We start from the raw sequence: 27,871 nt of genomic DNA on the forward strand, positions 1-27,871 counted from the left end.
CATACATACATACATATATATATATACCTTTCCAGTGTATAGACTGTCATAGCCCCAGTAATAGCTTGAATTCCATGCGGCGGCTAGACTGAGGTTTGTGTGCATATACCGGGAGAGGAGGGGAGCGGAGCACACACACAGATGTATATAGAAAGCAGCACTGAACTAAGGATCTGGCCGGATCAGTGCCGGTATGAAACCTTTCTGAAGGCACTGTCAGCTCACGTATGGAGGTATGCGCTGTGCCCTGAAAAAGGCCGGATCAGTACCAGAAACACAGATGGATGTCTAGTGGCATAGAAGCCTACAATACAATTTTATTAATGCGTTTGTCCTGCACTTGTCACGATTTTATTTATATTTTTGGATTAATAAAGTTAGTAGACTTCATCGACCATAACATCATCACAGGTTGCTGTGCGCCATTAAAGGGATCTCATTTTGGAAGCACACTTTTGTGCTTCTTCCTTCCTTAACCGTCACTGGAATATCCTAAAATTCGATCCTATTTTGAGAGAAGTATTGCCTTCAGCGCCAAAGATAGTCTTTAGTAAAGCCAGAGAGCTAAAGAGCATTTTGGCATCCAGTCTAGTGCAGTGTCAATATAGTATAGTACATCTGCATTCATTCAGTCTTCCAAGCCTACAGCTCAGTAGAAGTGTTTGAGATGTTAAGCCTGCGAGTCCATGAGACCTTCTAATACATTTCAATCAAGAGCCACTGGGGATACGTTTGATATAGATTCCTTTATGAATTGCAATATCAAGCTTGTTGGATACCTATTGCAATGTGATTGCGGATTGCAATATGTGGGGGAAATAATTAGAAGTTTGCAGATTAGAATATTTGAACATTTTAGAAATATTAAAATGATCAATTAGAATTGTGTGTATCAGGGCAAACCTTTGACTAATTTCCTCGAGCACTTTGCGTGTGCACAATAGTGACCCACATGCTTTACAGTTCTTAACTAGTCAATCTGTTGTGGATAAGATTAGATCTGGCAATAAGGATCTATAGCTGTTGCATAGAGAATAGTTTGGGATTTTTAGATTAAAAAAACCAAACATTCAATAGTTTTCAATGATTTTGTCAGCAAATAAAAATATCATTTGTGAGCACATTCACATGTCTCAGACGGGTATATAACCCTGTTGATGTTGTCGATATTACACCTTTTTTTAAATAATAATTATCAGATATGTCTGTACCTTGCTACATTTTATTTATTTCAATATCTTTTTGATGAATGTAGTCTTCTTGATGCTATGTGAAGAAAGGTTCTATTCACAGTAAGCCATTTACGATTATTGACACGCAGTCTTTAATTATGGACCATTTATTGACATATTTACACAATAGGGTTTATTATATTTCAATTAGCACACTAGCCTTACTTATGAGCAGGTCTGCTCTGTGTATGTAAAGTTTTTTTTACACTATACATGATTGGCAAAGATCTGAATATATTCATCAATTCTATTTTTCATAGAGAGTATGTAATGCTCCACCAGATAATCATTAGTCATTTAATACATGGGACTATGTGTATTTAGTCCAATTATGTTTTCTTTTTCATATATACAATATTTTTTTACAGTTGAATTAATGTTAAACCAAAACACTTAGTGTATGTGTGTGTGTGTGTATATGTATGTGTATATATGTGTGTGTGTGTGTGTGTGTGCGTGCATGTGTGCGTGTATGTGTGTGTATGTGTATGTGTATGTGTGTGTGTGTGTGTGTGTGTGTGTATGTGTGTATGGTTGTATGTGTGTATATGTATGTGTGTATATGTGTGTGTGTATGTGTGTGTGTGTAAGTGTGTATGTGTGTGTAAGTGTGTGTATACACACTTCCTGCAGTGAATGCTTCAATCTGAAAATGATGGAAGCAATGAAACACAAATCTCTGCAGTGACTGCAATGCAGTGTCGACCTTTCCAGGTCTGAAGGGAACAATAAATGGGATGTAACAGGACAGTACATAACTTGCTGGTTTAACCTGTAATAGGAGAGCATGTTGGGTAGGTGTGTGCCTTTTAACACTTCTGATTAACATACCTTTAATGTTCGGATACTGTGTGCTTGATGTTGCCAGGGTCTCCTTTTTAGGTCTCATGGGACACCAAGATCCATTCTCTTGGAACTGGATCTCTTCTATATCTGAGCCCTGGTTGAGGATTTCCATGAAGAGCCTGTGAAAACACAAGGCTTCCTGTTGAAGAACTTAACATTTTAATTGCTGGAGAGATTAACTTCGTTTTTAAAGTAGTGAGAATAACATAGTTGTAAAAAGCTGCAGAAAGTGGATTCAACTTCCACATGAATTATGCAAACCCTCTCTGTGTTCCAGTATTTTCAGCTTGCACTACACATATTTCAGCAAATTCAGATGTTTCTTAGTCTGTCACTGAACTTTAGATATAGCTACTGCTTTTTTTATTTCTTGCCAGTAACTTGCAGCTCATATTTTGTTTTCAATAGTAATTATTATGAATTATAACACTGGTAAAATCACGTCGGCAATGCAGCAAACAATTTTGGAGCAAAGTAAAAGTTGACGCATTGCACAGCTGTGTAATGTAGGAAGCATTTCCAAAGTGACAGCCCCCTTCCCCTTCTGATAGGCTCTGGCTCTTGAGCCCCGCCCTCTTTCAAGTAGTGCACCAATTGTAACTGCCCAGTCAATCATATTCCAGGACTACATTACCCAGAATGCTGTGCAAGAACTGAATTACATAACCCCGGAGCAAGCGATTGATTACAGGAGAATGGATCAATCTGCAGCTTAGCTAATTACTTGTCAGTGTGCAGATTGTATTTATGCACATATTGAATGGGAAAAAAAAATATATATATTTTTTTTTAATAACGGCAGCTTGAACTGCAGCTTTAAGAGTTCACTTGATCTAGTCCAGGGGCAGCCTGAGCCACCTGTGCTGAAGCAGGGATACCCTGAAAACCTGCCTTGTTGGTGGCCCTTGAGGACTGGCGTTGGCTACCCCTGATCTAGTCACTTACTACTGTGTTCAATATTACACATTTAGAATTGCACCAACGGATGTGATAAAGCGTATATTTGCGCTTGTTAAATTTATCTAGCATATTATTAGATGCCAGAAAAGGACACTGCCTTAAACTTGGCAGATTTGGCACAGAATGAAGGAAGAAAGAGCGAGACATAGGCGCACATGGTGATGCATTGCAGTCTGTGCATCAAGTAACTCCTCCATTTGACACTCCCCAAATCTCAAGTAGACTTGTATGGAGTAAAACGCAGACCAGTGATTGAGGCACAGAGGTGCAACATGAAGATGGCGCTATTTGCATCACTTCTGCATTAAAATGGACCTCGTCACCGGAATGGCAGAATGACTGATCATCTGGAAGATGGCTTAAGAGCACCGGACCTTGATGAATTACTAAAGAAGATGACAGTATTATACACCTTCCTTTCCCACTCCAAAACCCCACCACAAGTCGGCTAACAAAATGTTAATGTGCCACACAGGCGGATACGGTCCATATTCGTGGAATCGTCAACATGTTGTATTACGACGTCATTCGTTAAATGCATAACATGGAAATGTGTACACTAGTCACAGTCACTTCTATGGATTTAGTGAAGCAGCTCTGTACATGAGCCCCTCAAAGCTAACCCTGCCTTATTATTTACTAACAAGCAAAGTTACCATCAAGTAATACAGTATTACCCTGAGCTTGTGAAATCTTCAAATCATTTGTTTAACCAAAAAGCAATACGCGGCTAGACCAGGGGCTGCCAACGCCAGGGCCATCAACAGGCCGGCTATTAGCTGGTCTTGCTGTGCTGAAGCCACAAGTGCTGAAGCAGAGATATCCTTAAAACCTGACCTGTTGGTGGCACTTGATAACTGGAGTTGGCCACTCCGAGTTAGAACAACACCATGTAGTATTTGGTGAAGCCATGTTTTTAGTCAATTTATTAAACCAATGTAGCAACCAAGCTGCAGCAAAACCTGGTAAGATCACCCTGATATTGGGGGTGATATAGTAGTGGCGTTACCTCCCATTCAAGTCACAGGGAAAGAACGCTGGAACGGGCACAATTACCCGGACCAGCACTCAATGCATGAGTCCCCAAGTGCTTCATTGCTTGAAAACCTAAACATTTTTTATAACTCGTTTTCATTCCTTCTGGCTCCGAAGCATGCACGTGGACGTTAATCGTGGACCACATTGTATAAACAAAGCCATAAAACCGCGCATAGTTCTTTAACAAATTTGTTACTTACCCATCTAATATTAGACTGTCGTAGGTAGCCTTTTTGTCGCACACAGGACAAATCCATGAGGGTTTCTTCTCGTTCATTTGCAGATAGAGAGCCGCATCGAAGCATTGCAAGTGTGTGCAGGTCACAGCTCGGCAGGGAATGGTCAGTCTCATTTTTCCCAGCTAAAGAGCGTAATATTTCCAGAATGCTATATCAATTTAAGGCAAAGACTTTGCACAGTCGTTTTATCAGCAGCAGCACTTTAGGTTTATACAAACCTCAAGTGGGATTTGCCCAGTACATCTGCAAACACCTTCACTATACGCAGGATAATGCCAAATGAAAACAAACGTGGATGTGTCATGGATTAACATACTGGGATCACCATCTATTAAACCATTTTATGGAGTTCCTTTGGTAGGATGGGGGTCATTGCAAAGAGCATTTATTTTCCCGTCCCCCACAAACCTCGTCACAGATCAAAATAAATGGTCAAATACTACACTTTTGTCAAAGTGGCAATAAATAAAATGATTAATTCATTAACGGACTGATCTGTGCACTGAGCAAATTCAGAGACCACTATACATTCCATTAAAGGGTCTAATTTTACTTTTATACAGCGGATTATTTTTAGAAGACACCAATGAAGATGGGGTGTGCTAGAAGAAAGATACTGGCCCAGTTATGCCGACTTGTGAAATACCATTATTGGGAGAAGTTTCAACTAGTTCAGGGGGGCTCAACTCCAGTCGTTAAGACCCTCCATCAGGTCAGGTTTTCAGGATATCCCAGCTTCAGCACAGGTGGCTCAATCAGAGGCTCAGTCAAAGAACTGCTGAAGCAGGGTCTGATTGAGCCACGTGCTGAGGCAGGGATTTACTTAAACCCTGAATTTTTTTTTGGGGGGGGGGGGATTTGAGGAGTGGAGTTGAGCACCCCCTGAAATAGAGAACTAGATATGTGCAATCGAGACTAAAAGAAACAAGAAACTATATCAAACTCTATTACAACTATCAAAATCAATTTAAAAATGCATTTTGCATTGTATTTCATTGCATCAAGCTGTTCGTTTCACTCACATTTTTATTTAAAGCTGCAATCTCATTACTTGGGTGACCATTGGCGTAAATATTTTTTAACTCTTTCAGTGTTCTTGTAATGCTCTGGGGAAGTCACAGGAACTGGCACTCCAGCGGCACTTGTGACGTTCCCAGAAATCACAAACCTTCTTCCCCTATGTGCAGATGAAGAGGCTTAAATTTAGCCTCTACCGGGTACAGCAGCTCATCTGCACTTCCTGGAAGTGCACATAAGCAGAAATAACCAAGATTATTAGAAGTGATCAGTTATTTCCATTAAAAAATGTTTTTAAATAAAATATATATATATAAAATAACATAAAGAAAACAGAACCCAGAAAAAGCACTCAGATATTAATAATGATAAAGCAAACATGTGATAGAAAATATCAAAAATAATGTTTAATTAGAACACATCTACATAGGACACAAACCATTAAAAAAAATTATGAAACCAACACACAACACTGCTCCTACACCTCCTGAATTAAATAAGGACAACATTTCCGTATACAAAATAAAGAACAATGTAACTGTGCCCGACTTACATTGTTCTTTATTTTGTATCTGTATATTTTGTCCTTATTTAATTCAGGAGGTGTAGGAGTTGGTTATAGATGTTATTAATTTCATAGTGTTGATTGCGGTGTCTGCCTTTTGTGTAATATATATATATATACAGTGTTCGACAAACCTATACATTTGCTCGCCCCGGGCGAGTGGATTTAACCCCCGGGCGAGTAAATATTGGCCCAAGCAGCACACGTTTGGTACTAGGTGGCGAGTAGATTTTTTTGTGTGGCGAGTAGATTTTTTGGTGATTTGTCAACCACTGTATATATATATATATATATATATATATATATATATATATATACACACAGTGTTCGACAAACCTATACATTTGCACGCCCCGGGCGAGTGGATTTAACATCGTGGCGAGAGGGGAGGGTGAGAATATGATTGGTTGTCAGGGGAAGGAGTGACCCTTCCTGACAAATGTTGCCCCCTCTACATGCCCTCGGCACACCAGATCCCTACCTTGTTTAGCGATGTTCAGAGCAGTCTCCTACATACTCCATGTGTAAAAAGCTACCTGTGCTGCACTCGTTACAGTTTTTGTTGTGTACATAGCGCTGCAAATACTGTGGCTGCTTAAGATCCACGTTGAAAGCAGAGTCGCCAGTTGCCCCTTTGCTTCCCAAAGTCACGTTCAGCGATACGTTGCACAGCGCCATGCAAAGCATTGTGGGGCGCGGCTTCATAAAGCAGAGCGGTGATTGACCACTTAGCTTTCGATGTGATTCTTCTGCAGCCTTCCCAGTGCTACTCGTCCCTTCAACTCTTTCTCATCATGGAAGCAGTAATCATGGAACAAACTTTCACGTGAACACCATATAATATAAAGTGTCTCATGGCACCCGGCCTTTCCTAAAATAAGTCAAATCATGGGGCAATCTTCATTTTATTGATTTGAAACTTCTAGCCAAATGTTACAGTTGCTATACTCCGTTTCTATACACTGACATTGATGCCTTTCTCTTGATACGAAGCAATGGGTTATTCTGTTATTTTTATGTTTAATACAGACCGTATTAATCCACTTCTAAATAGAAATTTGACAAAAATTGGATGGTAAATACATAATTCTAGTTTTAATAACTTTTCTTCTTAAGAAAACAGTGTTGGATAAATTGCACCTTTAATGAAAATAGGATGGTTTACGGTTCAATGCACTTATACTGTATGCGCAATATTAATTTTTAAAGACTGCTTGAGTATTGCTGCACCGCTAAGTGAGGACAATCCCTCAAACCAGTTTTTTTTGTTTTTTGGAGAACAGCTTTATGACAAAAGAAAAATAAATTTACTTACTACAAGGCTTTACTTACAGGGCACATCAACGAGACACGCAGGCTGGTGGTGGCAATTTCGCTGTCTGGATCTGCTGTGAGTTTCTCTTTAACTGATAAAACAAGAACAATTCAGCAATTTGCAAAAAAAGTGAGACTACGTTCACGTGCTGCAAACATTAAACTTTTCCCTGCGCCCATAACACAAAAAAGTATTCGTTTTCTAGGGGTAGAGCTCGTTTACTGGAGCCCCCTTCACTTGTGTTCAAAGGTCACTAGAGTAAAGGTCACGATGTGCTCACTACCGAAACAACTACATGGTCACGATCCCGGAGGTTTGGTTGCATGGCCGGACGTCCGCCAGCGGAAAAGGTTACGTTTTTTTTTGTATGGGCATACCAAATTGAACAGGCTGTAAACGTGGCTGAACATCCTTTGTTACGCTAGTAGTAATGTAATTGAAGTGATTAAACCATAATATAAAGATATTGCATTTAGATTTTGTCCTTTCGGATCAGAGCACGTTACAGCTCTACTTTAGCCCTGCCCTGGCAGCACATTGCTCAAGCTCAGCAGCTTCTAAAATAAGAAACAAGGATAGTATAACTGTTACCCAGATTCGTTTACAGCCATTTGTTGAAGATCACACAAAAGTGTGAGGGGTTAAGGCTAGAATTAAAGCCACAAGGTTTATGCATCCAAGACTAACACTTTCATACGTACGCCACAATTCATCAACCAGCTTGGATTTTAACCATCAAAACAACTAATTGATAAGCAATACATTATTAGAAGAACAGAAAACCAGCAGCACTATCCAAAAACAAAATGTACACCCAGAGAAACTCTAGTAAGTCAAAAACTTTTAAGATCTTTCCGGAAGGTGGCACCATCTAAAAAAAATCTAAAATCAGTACTAAATCGTCTCGTCAGGACCAGACTGGCAAAGATGGTGTAAAATGTATTTATTTATTTTAAGAAACCCTTTGGTGAAAATGACCTTTTACTTTCCCCATTTTCACGCTTCTAAAGGCTTCACTGTGAAATTATCAAGTAGTTTTTGAGGGCTGATTTAGGATGGTTATTGTTAGGACTAACAAATAAATTCTGAATTCTTATCACTGGTATCTGCATCCTTTGCTGTATGCTTTCCTCCGTGAGATCTGAACTAACGAGCTTCACAAGAGCAGCATCTAATGAATATTTTGTAATATTATTGATTCTCAAGTGTACATGTGTGTGCCTGAGAGATGTGAATCGCACGGCGGGAGGCTAAGAACGATTCTGGGTACTTACTCAGTGCCCTGGAATGGTCAGGATTCCGAATACCTTTCATCTTAAGCTTCTGTAGGAGTACTGCTGAGGTCAGCTGTCGAACAAGGTATACCGACATGGAGTAATTCTACAAGGCAAAGCAAGCAGGTAAGGACAGAAGCATATTTTTTTTATGGAGGTGCATAAAATATTCAGGACCAGAAATCTAGTCTAGAACGGAAAAAAAAGTAAAAAGAGCAAAAACAAGTACAGCTCAACCCCCTTATAACGCTGTGCTTGGGGTCCAAAGAATTACATCGCGCTATAAGCGGATCGCGTTGTAACAGATCGCATTATAACGGGGTTGAGCTGTACTATAAAAAGCCAACCCCAACAACTTTTTTTCTAAACAGCTTATTAATGCCATCAGCTTTTTTAAGCCTAAATCCACATAAGGGTGCCATGCTTCATATGAATGGGAATAAATATGTGCTAAAGCTTAGCACCCTGTTGTGAATCTGGGCCTCAGTAAGGTCCAATTACCCCATGTGTAAAATGAAGTGTTTCAACTTTCCCCCACTTAACCCTTTGGGTGGTGCCCCAAGACGTAGCCACCGCGTCATGGAGTCTGGCACTCTAGGGGCACCATCACGTAGTAGCTACGTCATCGCAGCGGAGCCCTCGTTTTCCAGAGGAGATCCTATGGAGCGCCGGACGCAAATCTGTAACGCAGGAAACCACCTCTTCCGTTTCTGGGTTAAGAAATGCTGCGGTCCACTACAATATCAGGCACAGTTCCATTACTTTGAACAGCCTTAAATCACTGGTACTACTGATCTTGCTAATACAAGAAGCCCGACAGATAAAACGGGGGAGCTTGAATTAATAGCGACAAGGGAGCAGTATGATATATGTTATTCCCTTTTTCAGAGGGATTGAGCAAATAGAAGAGGAGGTGGAGTATGTTTACATGTTAAACCGTATCTAAAACTTATTATAAAGGGAAGATGTTTATGAAGGGAATGATGACCATGTAGAGACCTTGAAGATAGAAATTAGCAGTGGAGGTACAAGTACAAACAAAATATTTGTACGTGTATGCTATAAACCACCAAATATCTGTGAGATTGAGGAAGAAAAAATACTTTTGCAAATAGAGAAGGCATCAAAACTAGGTCATGTTTATATAATGGGTCATTTTAATTATCCAGAAATAGACTGGGGCAATGAGATTAGCATTACAATGAAAGGAACATGTTTTTGGGGGTGCTTAAAGATAAATACATGGCACAAATTGTTGAGGAACCAACCAGGAGAGGGGCATTAGTGGATTTGGTAATATCAAAACAACGTAGATGTCATATCAAATATTCAAGTCTGGGATCATTTGAGCAACAGTGATCATAACATGGTCTCATCTGAAATAAATGATTAAAACCCATATTGTTCGAGTTCAACATTTCAAATTTACATTTTAGAAAGGCAATAAACTGAGGAATAATCTACAAGGAATAAATTGGGATAACATTTTGGTAGAAAAAAAAAGTGGAATATAACTGGTCTTTAAGACATTGTTAGAAAAGCACACTCATCAGTGTAAACCCTTGGGTAATAAATAAATAAATGAAACAAGTCTAAACCAATGTGGCTAAATAAACTGGTAGGGAGGAAATGGAAAAGAAGAGGCAGGCATTTAGATTCTGAAAGTCAGAAGGGTCGCAGGCATCGCATCAGAATTATAAGGAATGTAACAAAAATTGCAAAAGGGCAATCAAATTAGCAAAAATTGAAAATTAAAAAAATAAATAAAAAAAAAGGATTGCAATTGAAAGTAGGATCAACCCTAACAAGTTCTTCAAGTACCTTAATAACAAGAAGATTACATTTGCCTGTCTATCTTAATGTAAGATAGGCAGGCAAATCATTGTAGATAAGGAATAAACAGAGGTATTAAATAAATTCTTTGTCTGTATTTACCATGGAGGAATCAATTGCAAAAATATTGCCACAAGAGAAAGCACAACCTCTATATTAACAAACAATTAGTTCACTGAGGAAGTGCATAGGCAGCATGATAAAATTAAAGTAAATAAGGCACCTGGCCCCGATGGCATACACCCAATGGTTCTCGAGGAGCTAAGTTCAGTAATAGCCAAACCATTACATTTAATATTAGAGGACTTCATTTCCACAGGCTCAGTACCACAAGAATTACGTAAACCAGATGTGGTGCCTACTGTATATTTAAAAATAGAGCTAGATCACAACCGGGGAATTACAGAACAGAGAGCCTGACTTCAATAGTGGGAAAGCTACTTGAAGGTTTTATATGGGATAATATTCAGGAATACCTAATGGAAAACAAAATTATTAGTAATAGTCTGCATGGATTTATGAAGGATAGATCATGCCAAACTAACCTTATTAGTTTCTTTGAGGAAGTAAGTAGGAATTTAGATCAGAGAAAATTCAGTAACATTTTGATAGAGTGCCAGAAAAGAGGTTACAGTATTGTACAAAATTAAGGCATTTGGACCCGGTAAAAATATTTGCACCTGGATAGACAGAGTTGTCAAATCATTTCATGTTGGGCTAAAGTTGTAAGTGGAGTACCCCAAAAGTCGGTACTGGGACCTCTGCTTTTTAACAGATTTATTAATGACATTGAGGTTGGCATAGAGCGCAAAGTCTCCATCATTGCTGATGACATAAAAATTGTGTGAGGTAGTAAAATCAGACACTAGTGCCGTAGTCGGCACGGACTATGCGGTTGTCACCTGGATCTTTTGTGCATGTGAGAGTGTTGATTTTTTATGATATATTAAAAGTTTTTATTGCGATCTGACACATCTCTGGCCTCAATACTGTCGGTGGGGGCGTACCCCAAGACGAAGGGGTCCAAGTATTGGTAAATAATAGGATCTCAGGAAAAAGCACTCAGGCGACTGGGATCAGAAGTCAGGAGGAGAAGGAGAGAAACCTTTGATGTGTGTGCCACTTACACACAGCCGTGTAAGTGTTTTTAGTACTTCTGATATTATTCCCTCTGTCATTGGAACACACAGTAAGTGCATTGACTGTGGTTTATGAATCCTTGTGCACTGCTGTGTGACGCAAGTGGGCCGGCTACAATTCAGCAGCCCACCCCTGGTTTTATATAATATATATATATATATATATATATATATATATATAAAATATATAATATAATATATATATGTATCTTAATATATAAAATTGAAATTTGTGAGTCTGGTGCTAGATGTGGTGAATCTGATTGCTCCTCAGCCTCTGGCCAATCAGATTGGTGGCTCTATGATGTCACCCAACTGCCGCCTCACCCAACTGCCACACACACACGCACACACCACCACACACACCACCTCCCGCCCAGGTAAGTAAGTAAACCGCCGCCTCGCACCCCTGCAGCCTCCCCTCCCAGCTCACACCCCTGCTGGCGGCCCGCCGCCTCAAACCCCTGCGCCTCTCCTCCCAGCTCACACCCCTGCCGCCGGGGCCTCAAAGCCCTGCGCCTCCCCTCCCAGCTCACACCCCTGCTGCCGGGCCTCAAACCCCTGCGCCTCCAGCCTCTGTTCCCGCCTTGCCTCCCAGCTCACACCCCTGCCGCAGGGCTGCCGCCGCACACCCCGGTGCCTCCCGCCGCCTCACACCCCGGCGCCTCCCGCCTCAACCGGCCGGGACCAAGCGGGGGAACAGACGGCCGGGAGGGGGAGGGGGCAGCCTGAGGGAGCGCGAGCTGAGGGCCGCGTGCACGGGAGCCTGCACCTGAGGGTGCACAAGCTGGGGGCCGCGTGCACGGGAGCCTGCACCTGAGGGAGTGCGAGCTGAGGGCTGCATGCATGGGAGCCTGCTTGCCCGCGTGGGGATGGAAATATGCGCGGGGGCGCGGGTGGTTGTGCGCAGTCACTGCTGGCGGGAGGTGGGGAGCCGCCTGTTCGGATTGCCGGACGTTCCACTCTCCCTACCCCCCCTCCTCCTGTCCACTGTGTGTGTGTGTATGGGAGAGTGTGAGTGTGTGTGTGTGTGTGTGCGTGTGTGTGCCAACGCCGGGTGCCTGTCCTGTCCACTGCCCCTCCACCTCCTGTCCACTGTCCCCTCCCTCCCTCTGGGGGGTGGGGAACGGAGAAAGAGGGGGAGCACAGAAATAGGGGGAGAAGAGGGAGCGGGAAATTTAACTCACGGGCAACGCTGGGTCTCTCAGCTAATATATATATATATATATATATATATATATATATATATATATATATATATATATATATATTTTATATATATATATATATATTTTATATATATATATATATATATATATATATATATTATATATATATATATATTTTATATATATATATATATATATTATATATATATATATATTATATATATATATATATATATATATCAAAACAAAGAAACAGCAGGCACTCCGTAGTAACAGTATGTAATGAGGGTGCAAATCCTGTATAAATTAATAAGCATACGATACCGTGTTTAAAGACGAAATCAAAGGCAGCACTCTAGAAATGGTCAACAAAAAGTATATTGTAGACAAGACACAATACCGATTGTGTCTTGTCTACAATATACTTTTTTTTGACCATTTCTAGAGTGCTGCCTTTGATTTCGTCTTTAAACACGGTATCGTATTGCATACACACACACACACACACACACACACACACACACATTCTGAACCTCTTTCTAATCCTGTGCTCCCCTATACGTATTTCTAAGGATCCTAGATTGATCCTAGGTGGGGTTGAGCAGCAGGAGCCTTCAACCCTGGCATGTTTTGGACAGTGGGGCATTGCTGAAGGTAGTATAAAAAATTTTGGAATTAACATCTGCTGTAGTTTTAAATTGCGCCCGAGTATTCTCTGTTCAGTAAACTCAGAGCAGGATTTAATTTCCCCTCGGAATGACTTGGATAGACTGGGAATGTGGTCAGGTAAATGGCAGATGAGGTTTCATACAAATAAATGCAAGGTTATGCATTTGGGAAACAAGAATAAATGGGCAACTTTCAAATGAAATGGGGCAAAATTAGGTCAATCCTTAATGGAGAAGGATTTAGGAGTGCTTGTAGACAGCAGGCTTAGCAATAGTGCCCAATGTGATGCAGTAGCTGCAAAGGCAAACAAGATCTTATCTTGCATTAAATGGGAATGGATGAAAGAATATAGTGTGATATTAATCAACCTATCATACCAGGCACTCTCTATAGGATTATAACATTGTATCGGTTTTAAATGAATCACTGACATAGATGTATAATAATCAGCAGAGTTCATATCAATGTAGATAGTCCACTGAGTAATTACTGACTATACTAGCCACCTCTGAATGGGGTATTTTAATAGGTTTGAATGATATGTATGTGTTTTTAATGAGTATTTACACTAATAAAACTTTATTATTTTCTTTGGACTTATTGGTATTATAAGGGTCATTAATTCCCTATACAGCTGACTATACAGGTAATTTTTCCTGTCGGTTCATTGTTGTCCAGTATATTTCTTTCCAGCATTGAGTGCTGTGTGCTTTGGGGATTCTTTTTTGATCCTTCTTGGATCACACTGTTATATATATACATTTGTCCCTTTCGAGCACCTGCTTATTTATGTATTAATTGTGTATTAATAGGATGAGCGGTCTCATTCCCTTTAAAGTGTTATGAGGAGAGACTAGTTAATATAGATTGTTTAAATTAGAAAAGGTGTTTACCACGTACTGCCCTAAATGCAAGACACCAAAAGCAGACCTTAAGCACTGCCTTTGGACCTGCACGCACAAATCCAGATACTGGGACCAAGTCCTAGAATATATGAAAGTAAAACTAAAAGTCTCATGGACAAAGGACCCAATACCTATGATATTTGCGAACATAGAGAACTGGACAGAGGGTAAACAAATCAGTAGATCAGTAACCAGACCCACAGAGGTTATACTACTAGCGGCAAGAAAGACCATTATGATAAACTGGATACAAACACAACAGCCCTCAATGGAACAACTACATGACACACACTATAAATTAATGACAATAGACAGACTGGAGACATCCATAGAAAGGAACAGAACAACGAAAGACATTCGCCAAAGATGGGACTGGTTCCTTGAGGACAGGGACTTGAGGATGGGAGACGGTTTAGGATAAAACTATGAGACAGGAGACGGAACGCAGGAAAGGAGAGAACAGGACCAACACGACAGGTTACGTTAGAGTTTAAGGTTATATAGATAGGAATTGAGCGGGAGAAAATTGTAATCATAATGTTTAACACAATGGTGAAAAAAGGCGAACATAACTGAAGAAAGCAAAAAGGTCCGCCCGTATGTTGAAAATAAATCCAAGCTCAAGTTCAAAGTTAAGAGAAAATATGTTTAATATATGAAAAAAAAAAAAAAATTGTAAACAATGTATGTGAAAAACAGGTGACATAAAATGAATGTACCAAAACAAGTTGCCAAGCTGACCGCCTGTATACTGAAAATGAACCCAATAAAAAGATTTGTGGAAAAAAAAAAAAAAAGTGTTTAAGAGGGTATATGATAATTATATCCAAATACATTCAGGCTCAATACTAGGAGCTTTCAAAATACATATTAATCCCAAGGGCAGTACAAATGGCACAGAGTCATCCCATAAGGTTGGAGAAAAGGAGATTTCACCAGCAACAAAGGAAAGGGCTCTTTACAGTAAGGGCAGTTACAATGTGGAATTCATTACCCATGGAGACTGTGATGGCAGATACAATAGATATCTAAAAAAAAATGTTGAACATCTTTGTAGAAAGGGAAGGAATACCGGGATATACCAAATAAGTACACATGGGAAGGATGTTGATCCAGGGATTAATCCGATTTCCATTATTTGGAGTCAGGAAGGAATTTATTTTTCCCCTGAGACAGATGATATTTCAGAGGAGTTTTTTTTTTGTTTGCCTTCCACAGAATAAAAATACTATAAATACAAATACAAGATAAAGTATCTGTAGTCTAAATTTAGTATTAGGTTGAACTCGATGGACATACGTCTTTGGTCAACCTCATCTACCATGTAATTATGTAACTATGATCTACCAACTGACACCAACGTAGTGGAAAAAGAGCCATTGTTGTACTTGGCTGTGGATTTTTTTTTACCTGAAGCCTATTGAAAAGAGGAGTCGACAACTGACTTATCCACCACTATTTCTCACTTGGAACAGCAAAAAGCCATGAATTTGTCTGCATTTTCCCTTCCAGCACTAAAATGATATCCATTTCCAATGAAAAACTGTGCCGAGTGTCAGAATTGAGATCGCATAGAGGCTTTAAGCGGAGTGGTGATCAAGAGTGTCAGCAGAGGAACCCTTACCTAGGTCAGGGGTATAACATGCAAAGTATCAATACTAAAACATTGTGATTCCAGTTTTTCTGTTATAACATTAAGTAGTGAGTTACTGCTGTAATACAAAATAAAAATGGCATCAGAAACTCACCCACCTTCCCGATTTCTGAAGCCCAGGAAATTGAAACCTGGTTTGGTACAGCAGATGATAACCTGGCTAATGATGTAATATTGAGGGGTCGCCCTGGTCGTTTCTGTTCAATGCCATTTTTTGGGGGTGGAGTAGATCCCTGCAAGAGAATCGGTTTTAAAATATAGACTGATATTGGACATTTGGATTTTAAAACCCTAATTTTGGAATCCAGTAGAAGACCAATCATAAAATGTGCACAGACAATTAAAAGTAACATTGTCACTTTGTAGGTATTGTGTCACTTTCGGAAGCAAGTATATTAACCACGCTTTCCACACTATAAGTATGTATCACATTAAGTCTTAAAAACTAAACAAACTTACATTATCCTTTATGCAATGGGCCTCAACTATTTATATCCCAATTTACAAATCGTATGTAACTGCCCGTAATTTCCCATTGTACTGTGCATTGAAATTGTAGTATATTATAAATTCCTAATGTCACTCACAGACCAGCAGACAGTGGTTTCCCCTCTGAGAACACACTACAACATTTGTCGTAAAGAAGGAATCCTCCTACCTAGTTGTATAAATCATTTTTTCCTTTTTTTTTTATCCTTGTTGAACCATGTGTAGAACGACACTGCCCTTACCACCGGGAAGGTCGTGTTCAGACATTCAACTCCAATCTTCTGGTATTTTTAGAAACTACAAGTGGAGCTGGAAATGATACTGCCAGTGAACCAGTGAATTAGGGGGAAATTGCCATGGCTCTCAGAGCTCCCCACATTTATTGGCATTGCGTAATTGTTTACTTCCTAAAAAAGTAGGACTTCCGCCACCAATGAAATGGTAAATCAGTGGTTAAAAAAAAAAAAAAGTCTCCATCTCCAGCGCTTGTCGACCCACTGCTAAATAAAGGCCTCCCCAATGATCTTCCAGGAACTGCGGTTGCAAGCCTCTCTTTTCCTCATGTCATCCTCCCATCATACTTGTTGTTGTCACCTTGTTTTTTTATGTATCCCTTGGAATCCAGTCAGGCACCATGTTTGTCCAAGGATGGCCATTTCTTCTTGCGATATGCAAGGCCCACTGCCATTTTCATTTCTTCACCCTTGTGATGTCAGACTTGTTTGCATACGAGCACATTCATTCTTTTTCCTGTCTCCCCAGCATACATCACTCCATACTTCGTGCTATCTTCGCATTTAGGATCCAAGTGTCATGCGTGAGCACAGGCAGAATACACGGGTTGAACACTTTGCTACAGTGGAAGGTTCCCTTGAAAGATAGCCTTGTTTTTTCTAATATGTTAACCAGAACCCTTCATTCTCCTATTGATTTAATTTGAATGGTCCCTATCCATTGATACATGCTGGCTAAGGTAGACCATTTTCAACTTCTAGTTCAATTACATTTAGTTTCGATCTTTGTAGAGTTGAAACATTTGTTGATCACTTTGTTCTTGCTGAGATTTATATGGCGGTCCACCTTCTTACTTGCTTTGGTGAGTTCTCGGAATCGTAGGTCACTCAAAGTATTAATCTTTTATTTTTATTCCCCGCCCCCCCCCCCCCCCAATTCCATGCCTTGGACAATTCAGGTTTTGCTGTGAAAAGCTTTGTTGACATGGTGTGCCCGTCGCACACCCTGGCTACTCCTCATCTTGCTTGTATCTTCATGTAGTCTAACGGCTGATGTCGCACTCTTAAATATTCCTTATAATATTAATGTATGCTACTGTACAACAAATGCTTTTTAGTAATCAAAGAATCCATATCGAAGTGGTAGCTCGTAGTCACTACTTCGGGAAATCCCTTCGCTTACAACTTGCGTGTGGTTTTTATTATGTTAAATCTATTGCGAAGTCCCGCTTGATCTCTAGACTGGGCAAACTCCAGGGTCTGAGAATACCTCTGTAAAAAAAAAAATCTTGTAAGAGATTAGAAGTAGACTGCTTGGTATGGAGTTTGAGATCATCTTTGTCTCCTTTCTTATGGATGAAGATAACTACAGCAATGCTGTATTGCGCTGGAATGTTCAATTCTACAAGCCGCATGTAAAGATTTTTGCACGAATATGCTTTACTTTTACAGTTTCTTTAAAGATTTCAGTTATTCCATCTTCCTCAATTTCCTGTCCCTTTTCCAATTGGATTAATCTTGAAGAATGAATTATGTAGAAGTGGTCACATTCTGTAAATTCTGCCCCCACATTCATTCTTGTGGCCGTAATCATACTTACTAATGTATGTTTCGTCTTTCTGATGGGCATCAATCTTTGCATTGAAAACTTCCATAATGATCGAGGCGACGGTTTCCTTTTAAACTTGAAAATGCAATTTCCTTTGTTGGACGATGGTTGAATTAATGGCAGACATCTTCCACTTGTCAGTGTGACTTGGGGCATACAGTACACTTGGAAAATGCTCATCTCTCTGTCAACTGAATGATTCTGGCTGCTCTTTCAGATATGCTTTCATAATTGACTATGTTGTTTCTCCATCTCAAACAAACTAACTTCATTTATTCTCCATTTTTTTTTGTACCTATGTAATAATAATTTCTTCTTACTTCACTAAGGCTATCAATACCGCATTTAACCTTTTCAAGCTGCTTCACTGGTGACAGAAAGCTGTCGGGAGCCAGATTGGTGTTTTAATGAAAGCTGGCGTTTATGCTTCGGTGATTTTCAGCACCCTCTACCTTGAGGCCTTCATCCTGAACGTTTTTTAAGACCAGGGACAATCCAGACTATGGAGAATAAAGGGCCATTGTTTTTCAGTATCTTTCATATTCGCGGGTTGAACCCTTACTTGTGATGTCAACAACAACTACATGTACCTAGCCCCACTCCTCCCCAAGTTGTAGTAAGGCACTCCATGAGAATACAGTGGAGGTGCCAATGTCAGACACAGAATATGGCACTTTTAAGTAGAATGATAATTGATTTACGATGGATTGATGTTTCAGTTCCCGACAGGACCAATTGAAAAAGGTCCCACCCCTACAGAAAAAGTCGAACCACATTAAACTATTTTCATTCTACTTGGGAATTGGTTTTTTTTTTTTTTTTTTTTAAACATACACACTTAATATGGGGTGAGGGGGGATAGTTCAGATGTTTTGTTTCAGGCGACACTTAGGCTTTTGATCAGTAAGTTGACAAGATAATTATCCAAGTAAGCAGATTGGCACCGATTACTAGTCAAACCCATGTAGCCAAACCTGATATTTTTTCCCCCTGCATGATTGGCAGGAAAACTCCTTGGCGTTATCGAATACATAAAATATAAAACCTGTCTAAAATGTATTCAACTGCAGTGCAGAAAATTAGCAGTACGTCTGATTAAATTACCAAGCTTTAGTGCTTTAGTGTCATGAATGATGGAAACAAAGTTATTTGTATTGCAGAAGTCCACTCCCAGTTTTTTTTAGGGGGTTGGGGGAGAGGGGGTATTCTGAACCACCTGAACAGGGTGGATGCTCATCGCAGCGTATCCGTTTTCTACGGCCTCTAGTTCATGAGATATCAACCCTTTGGTTCAGGGGACGAAGAATATTTCCTCCCGGTAGAAAAGAGCTTTCCTGTGTTGCTTGATCAAGGGCAGTCAATAGAAATCTGCAACATCATTGCAGCGTGATCATGAGCGACATTGAAACTTTCTATTGGTGACCCGGCAACCAAGTCTGTAATTTGTCAAAAAAAAAAAAAAAAAAAAAAAAATCGGTGCAAAAATGTTGTATCTATATCTTGGGAACCACTGATCAGAAGGACCCCAAACCAGTTCACATAATTGGGTGGAGGAACCACACAAGGAACTGCTCCTTAGGTTTAAGTGTACACACACACACAAGACTGGTAACATTAAAAAGTGGATGGGGAAAAGAATATATCACGAGGAAGCAATTTTTAATGTAAAGTTTTTTTTATTCACTTTGAGAATTTCAATCATTTTTCAGAGCTATAATTTCAATAGCAGTTAATTGACATAAGATAGAAAATAAAAAAAATATATGCAAATAAGGAGAACAGATTACTCAAAATCTCCATGCTGACAAAGACAAAAGGTCATTCCACTCTGTTCATATTACTTGACCTCTCTGGAGCCATTGGTACTGTGGACCATCCTCTTCTTCACATTCTCCATCCTTTTGGAATCCGTAACAGAGCTCTACCCTAGATTTCCTTTTACCTCTCCCATCGTACTTTCAGAATCTCATTTGCTAATACCTCCTCCTTGGTTGATATCTCTGTGGGGGTACCCATGGGGTCTGTCCTGGGACCTCTTTTCCCACTCTCTCAAGGTGACCGTATCACATCCCTTGGGTTCAAATATCACCTCTGTTCCGATGACACAAATTTACTTTTCAACACCTGACCTTATACCTGCTGTACAGACCAATGTCTCTCCGATGTATCATTCTGGATGGCCCACGGCCGACTCAAACTTACAGTAACATGTCAATGACGGAGCTCCTCATACTTCCTCCCAAGCCTGGCCCTACTGCCTCCTTCTACATTACTGTTGGCAGTACTATCATACACCTAGTATCACAAACACCCAGCTTAGGTGTCACATTTGACTTCTCCCTCACATTCACAATGTAGCTAAAACCAGTTGTTTTTTCCTCCGCAACATTGCAAAGATACACACTTTCCTCTGTTTCTCTACGGCTACAACTTTAAAGCAGGCCATTATTCTCTCCCTTTTCAACTATTATAACCTTCTGCTGTCTGGCCTCCTTGCCTCTCACCTGTATCCCCTTCAATCTATCCTAAGCTGCTGCTATAATTACTTTACTCCCTCCTAAATCTGTCTTAGCGTCTCTTCTGCTGAAATCCTTCTCCAGGCTTCCTGTTAAACTGTGAATCACTTACAACATTCTCCTCCTCACATTTAAGGCAATACACTGTTCTGCCCCTCCTTACATCTCATGCCCAATTTCTCACTACACATCGTCCCGACTCTTGCATTCTGCTCAAGGATGTCTTCTCTCTACCCCTTTTGTATCCAAAGCCCTCTCCCGCCTAAAACCTCTCACTGCCCCACACCTCTGGAATGCCCTTTTCCTCAACATCCGGCTAGCACCCTCTATCCACCTTTAGGACATTTCATAAAACACACCTCTTTAACGAAGCATATGAGTAGTTCCGTGGTTGATACAATACACTTCATACATCAACCGTGGCCCCTTGCAGACGCACTTATCAGAACACCCTCCTACTGTCTCTGTATATTCTTCCTACTTGCCACAGGGACTCCTTTTCCTAAATGTTACTTTTATATCTGAAGTGCTTATTGCCATTTTGTGTTATATTATGACACCTGTATTACAGCTGTGAAGCGCTATGTGCATAGAAGGCACTATATAAATACATAAAGAACTGTAAAGGAAAACAAACAGTTCAAAGAATATTGTATATAAAGCAATATCAGGTTTCACAGAAATGAAACAAATATAAGACAAAATAAAACTAGGAATATATAAATCTAGAGGGGGAAAAAAAATAATCTGATTTGTGAAAATCTTTGTGCATTTCCATACCACGACATTTTAGGTTAAAATGTGAAAGGTAAGGATAGTGAAGCTCTGTATATGGTTTATGGAATAAATGTTAACTCACCGGCAAAGGAAACAGTTTCCCGTTTACTTTAATGCATAGATTGCTAGGATAGTTATCCTCTTGAGGACAGCTAGTTTCTGCTAGACACAACCTATTGACAAAGAGGGGGAAACAAAGGGAAGGAGAAAATAGTCAGATTGACAGTTTTCCTAGGCACCGTGTCATGGCAGTGGCCACCGTTGGGTAGCTCGATGCTCTGGATGAGGACAGGAAATTCTGCTGCAGGTAGTCCATAAGAGGGACTCTCCCACTACAGGCAGACCCCCGGGTTTCCCCTAGTTACAAATATAACTTGTGCAAAGGATTAATGCAAACAAAAACCAGAGGGAGGGATTGAATTAAGCCCAGGAAACGAAAATGACCGGACATTACATCTTCCCTTTTCCTGGTCCTCAGTCATGGCAGTGAGCATCGTTGGGACATAATAAGGCAATGCTGAATAAGGAGGGCTAAAGAAATACAAAGAAAAACCTATCCTTCTAAAAAAAATTTTTTTTATTGCACTACTGTTTTCAGAACTTTGCAACCAAAGTTTGCGTCAGCTGAAGTATGGGACATCTAATCTGTAGTGTTTTATGAAGGTATTGAATTAGGACCATAATGCTGCTTTACTGTACATAGTCCGGTTGGTGATGCTTGTGCCTTCAAAGCCCAGGACTGGCCTTGGGCATGCAACTGCCCTTGTTGAATGAGCTTTCACCTTGTCTGGCACCTGTTGGTTCCTCTGCTCATGACCTCTGCTAATACAGAATGTATGTGCGATTGTGTCTTAGATGCTGCTTTCCTTCTTCCACGCCCTCCTGGGAGCACCATTTCTAAGTGATACTTCCGTTACGTGGCAGCATCCAGATTATGAAACTTCTCTTTCTGATACCACGGCTTCAAGGCAGAATGATAGTTCAAATGGTTATCCTGGGTCAAAGTAATTGACAGAGTAATGAAGATGAGGGCACAAATGGGTTTAAGCACAAAAATGTAATCGCTAAAAATGTCCTCCTCTTCATATGCCGATATCCCCATTGGGTCCTTCAGGGAGGTTCGGTTTGCGTTGGAGCACCAGAAAAACCTTATCTGGTCAATCAGTTTGATGAGTGAATGGGGAACCTTTACTTAGTCAAATGAATCGACATCCCTTTTGGCAGAAAATTACATACCAGCCTCAGGATGACTTTATACTGGTACACTACTTAAAGCGGTTCTTACAAGATCATACTTGTAGTTCACACATTCTACTTGCTGAGGTAATAGAAGAGTTCGTTTTTTTCAGAATCTTTCAAAGAAAAAGAAAAAAAGTTACCACTTAATCTCCAAGCTGCCAAGGCTAGCCTCTTTAGCTCTGGATATTGAACTGGAAATTGCATCAAAAGGTTTTGAGAGAGTGGTAACTGACATGGATCTTCTACCGCTTAGACAAACTACGCTCTCGTCGACCAATAAGGAAGAATGGCCCCCACCTCTGCTTTGTCTACCTCTATTTTACTCAAGACCTTTGGAATGAGTGCAATGGGTGGAAATATATAGGCGAGACCAAACTTCAAATCAGCAACTCCAGGCATTAACTTGCATCACCGGTGGGTGGAATGTTCTTTAGAAGAAATCGTCCCAGTTTTGTTGAGACCTGTTATCATCAGATCTTTGGGTCAGCCCCCCGCACCGCTATTTGTTTGAACACCGCTTCATCCAATGTTCATTTTCCAGGGTGAATTACCTGGTGGCTCAAAAAGTCTATTTAAATCAGCAGGTTTAACATGCATGAACGCACTAGCCGTAATCATTGAGTGAAGTCTTATCCCAGAAGAAAGACTGCGATAACCTATGCTGCAGCAATAACCATGGTAAATGCATACCATTTTTTTCCAACACACACACACACACACACACACACACATTTTGTTTCTGCTTTTCTCAGTGGAGGAAATACAAAAGGACACAGTATAAAATTGGTAGCATAGGTACCTGCTGAAAGGGTCCATCTTTACGTGGTTGCAGCTTAACCTGTTTTGGCCAAAAGATTGAACTAAATGGCCCATACTTATGAGAAGAAAAAAACCCATAGAAATGAATTAAATAAATGTCATACTGGATGTGCATTGGGGCTGCTTTGTTTACGGTTGGCTCTAAGTCTGCCACGGAATGATGTTGCCCTGGAATATGCACAGCCGTGATTTCTAATTGATGCAGCTCTGCACAGGCCATGATTGACATAAATCCCAGGAGCCTTTTTGTCTTTTCATTGTCATTTCAACACAGTGCGGTTTCTGCCTACTTGTAACCGCCGCCACAGCCCCTGCCGGAACCCGCCCGGCTGACGCGTCACACGGCAGAGCCACGCACCCGCGCACTGCCAAGCCGGTGCGCGCACGCTCTGAAGGGTGCCGTCGGCGCCTCCCACAGGGAGGCATCTCAGCCGCACATCCGCGTGACGTCAGCGCATCGCGCACGCGCGTGGGTCGCCCGGCACCCAATTAGTAGTAACCAGGGAAGCCTCACCTGTAGGCTGTTTCAGCTACTTACCTCCCTGACGCCATTGGAGGACCTGACCACACCCCTGCAAGGTAATTGGATCCTTCCTCCATATATACCTACTCCTGTCTGTCATTCCTTGCTGAGCATAAACTCCTATTTATGCATTGTGCTCACTGCTGCTGTTTCGTTGTGTCTTGATCCCTGCTTGCCCTTGACCTGTCTGTTCTCTCCTGTGCTGACCTTTGGCTGTTCTTCCGATTCCTACACTCTCCAACGCTTTTGACCCCGGCTTCATCCCTTGACCATTCTACCTTCTCTGACCCTGGACTTTGGCTACGGAAATCTACCATCCTCCACTCTCCAACCCAAGAACTACGGCAAGTACCCTGATCTCTCCAACCCTACTACGCTGTACGACTTGGACTACGCATTCCGGACCGGACTGCGCAGTTGTGGGTCGGTGTCTTTCCATCCCCACCTCAGCCCCGCGGTCTTCAGTCCTATTTGTGGTGAGCGCAGCGTGACACTACTACTGTATGTGAACCGCCTTTAATTGTAAAAGATTTGAGGACCATCTACTCCATTATGTTGGCCAACTTCCTTGCGCCACCCAATCTCCTAGTTGCACACCCCTGACAAAAATGCTGGCATCCGTGGCGATCCTGACCCAGTCGGTCCCGTGAAGAGGACTCCCCTTTCCAGGTTTTGCTGAACTCCACACCATTTTAATTGCTCTCTGGTCCTTGAGTTCAGGAATATTTCTGCTGCTGATCTTTTGGATATCCGTTCCATTGTTCTAGAAAGTTCACCTGTTATGACCTCATAAGGATTCTTGCTCACTTAACGTGCCGTGCCGTGTTGACCCAATTCCACACTGCACCACAATATCCAAGCCACACGATCCGTAGACTCCAGTACTGCCGCAGTGAGTCAATCCTCATACAATCTTTTAGACTCCAATGCGGACTTGCCACAGGCTGTAGATCCCTCTTGCGGCTGTTCCAGAGGGACTGCTTCAAGATACACACAAAGCGCGCTGCATCCAGAAAAAGGCAATACCCAGAAAAACTGAAATACAGCAAACGGTGACTTTTAAATCCCCTGCTCTACTTCTAGGTTTGTGTGTGTCGTCTCGCTGTCTGACATCACTGCGCCAATCCCAGTCTGGGAAACAGAGCGTGCACGCGTCAAAATAGGCGACACTGCTACCCTTTGGAAGAGGAGGTTGCACACCAAAGTTTGTGCTTCTACTTGTGTTCTGGAAAGCTCCCGCAGGACGCCATGTTTCCGGGGGTCCACTGACCAGCGTACTAGTGAAAAAAAAACACACTGGATTCAACTGCCCTACAGTAGCTGAATCTGGTGACTCCATGTAAGACGATTAAAAAAAAAAAAAAAACAAACAACCTACTTAGCACCTGTAGGACAGAAAAGACTATCCGCAGTTACAGAGGCACCTTTTATGGGCTAACTGCAGAAGAAATTCCTATCCTGCATCTGAAAAGAGGCTAAGCTACCAAACCGTGCCTACTGCCGTAAAGGGGGATCAGGAAAGACATACACATCTTAAATTGTACTGTGTGTGGGTTATAATCAGAGCAACGATTGTTGCAACTATGTTTTAATAAAGAACACCTAACAGATCAAACGAACAGTACCTTAGTTGAACTTGGACTGTATAATCTCTTCTTCCTCCAGGAATATAATCCCTGTGGAAAGAAAGAATATACAGTAGAAGGGTCGGAAAGATAGAAGAGTAATAGATACAGAAACCCACATATCTGGGAAAACGGAAATAATACATTTTGACACTGTGCTACCCACTCCTGCTGCACATACACAGGCAGCGCCAAAGAACTTCGGGGCTTAGCAGCAGTGTTGTGGGACGTTTCAGAGGTACGTCTTTCTTACTAGGGACCAAGCCTCATTACTGTACATGTGTTGGGGCATTAAAAAAAAATAAAAAATAAAAAAAGAAGGAGGCAGGCAAAGAGAAGTGGGATCCCACTTTCACATTAATCTGTCTAGTACTCTGAGAATGATCATAGTAAGAATAAAGGGACGGAAGTGAATTATAGGGGGCTATTAAACTTCAACATTTCTAACCAGGGCACGATCACACAAACTCCTACGGACTTCTGTCCCATGCATAACCCTCACAGTCTGCCTTACCTGGAGATGCAGATTTCTCGAACCTGCTGAGGGGTCAGTGCAAAGATAAAAAATTTCTCTTGAAATCTTTGAATACTGTTTTGCACTGGAAAGGAAAACAAATGAATGCTCAACTAAGTGTAAAACTTCTCAAATCATAGAGCTAGTTTGGAAACTTCACATGCATTCAAATATACAGTAAGGCATATATACTTTATAAATTACTGTGCACAGCATACCTGTATGTGTATATATATTTGCTGTTCATATGCAATTAATAGCCTACACCTTGAGAAAGGCAGTATTACTGCCGAAACGTTGGATTCCTTGGCACATTAAACCCCTTTTCATTTGATGATTAAGACCGTGTGCCTGATTCTTCTTCTTCACTGGATCTATTTGGGACATCAGGAGCTCCCCAGAACCAGCGCACCGGCGGATAAGTACCCCACTTTCACCCTTTTTGTTTGAGTGCGTGCACTACCTTCATTCCACAGCATACCTGGCCCATGCATATTGGATCACGAGTTTAGCAAGGACATTCAGGTGGGTCCGATAATGGTCCAAAGTAACTACTCTGCGAACTCCTCCTCCCGCATGAGAAGAATCTTGGGCCATTGCTATAGGCGCTAACTATATTGGGCATGTTCCTCAACTGAAATTAATAAAACATGGACAGAAAATATCAGTACACCTAAACACATGTATACAGGACTCTCGGTGAGGCCCTCTGCTAGAACGTGCATCTAGAACCCTAGGTGGAGATATCGATATAAACAGAGACACCGATATATAGATATCTATTTCTCGGTGTGTCTCTCTCGATAGATCTATCTCTATCTCGAGAGGGACAGAGGGAGGTATCCCCTTCTATCTCCCTATGCCGATATCACTTGGACTGCAAGGGAGAGACAATCCCATCTGCAATCATCCTACATTACATGGGGAGGGGCAATACCCGAGTGATCCTATCTGGTTAACCGCTTACATTAATTAGTAGCCCCCACTAAAAGTGGTGCAAGCTGACAGATATCTGGTTTATTCTGAATCTCTTTAAAGCAACAATCCCAGCTGCATGTTTTTGTTTTGTAGCGGGGAAGGATTTTGTTTTTATAGGATTGCCACCGGATTCTTTAAGGCACCCGCCCCCCCCCCCCCATTCACAATACATTTACAGTATAATACTACAAGCACATTAGTCATTTTCTCACACACAGTGCACTTGGTTATGTATTCCAATTGTTTACGATTATAACTAAACAGCTTTCCCACTTTTCAGGCTTTTCGTGCCAAAACCATTTCGTTTTCTCTAATTAGTGTTATGATCCAAACCATTGGCCATTTTAGCTGCTGCTCTTTGCCCCTGTAAAAGGATGTGTGTCCTGCAGGAAATATGGCCACCTACACTTTGGGGAGGTCTTACAAATGCTCTATAAAAGTGGCATCCCACCTCCGACTTTCTGCTGCTAATATATTTCCCTATACAAACCAGCACCCTGATGGATTTCCCCACTATTTTTATTACACTTTTTATCTACTTTTAATTCGCCAGACATAAATCCTTGGTTCCTTTGCTCTTTGGTGGTTGAACTGATTTTACCATTGCTCATGTATTCTGCCAATAACATTGCGCTGGTTAGCACTCAGTTGTACTTGCCAAAAAACACTTGATAATACCTTGTTTATAAAAATA

At 41.0% G+C, this 27,871-nt stretch overlaps 1 protein-coding gene across 5 annotated transcripts in view; it reads right to left on the reverse strand.

Annotated features, from left to right (window-relative positions):
- PIAS2 (protein inhibitor of activated STAT 2) overlaps nt 1–27,871 on the reverse strand; it is a 48,457-nt gene that overhangs the window by 10,761 nt on the left and 9,825 nt on the right. For 2 of the 5 annotated variants that reach the window (XM_075585781.1, XM_075585765.1), the window contains exons 3-10: nt 26,200–26,284; nt 25,686–25,736; nt 21,562–21,652; nt 15,954–16,088; nt 8,487–8,592; nt 7,230–7,303; nt 4,277–4,437; nt 2,064–2,197 (exon numbers count right to left, since the gene is read on the reverse strand). In XM_075585781.1, coding sequence (XP_075441896.1) covers nt 2,064–2,197; nt 4,277–4,437; nt 7,230–7,303; nt 8,487–8,592; nt 15,954–16,088; nt 21,562–21,652; nt 25,686–25,736; nt 26,200–26,284 — 837 coding nt within the window. Of the gene's footprint in view, nt 1–2,063; nt 2,218–4,276; nt 4,464–7,212; nt 7,304–8,486; nt 8,593–15,953; nt 16,089–21,561; nt 21,653–25,685; nt 25,737–26,199; nt 26,285–27,871 lie in introns of all 5 variants that reach the window. The other 3 variants (XM_075585750.1, XM_075585771.1, XM_075585759.1) reach the window with 2 other exon arrangements.

This window comes from Ascaphus truei, chromosome 1, assembly GCF_040206685.1.
Source record: "Ascaphus truei isolate aAscTru1 chromosome 1, aAscTru1.hap1, whole genome shotgun sequence".
Taxonomy (NCBI): Eukaryota; Metazoa; Chordata; class Amphibia; order Anura; family Ascaphidae; genus Ascaphus; species Ascaphus truei.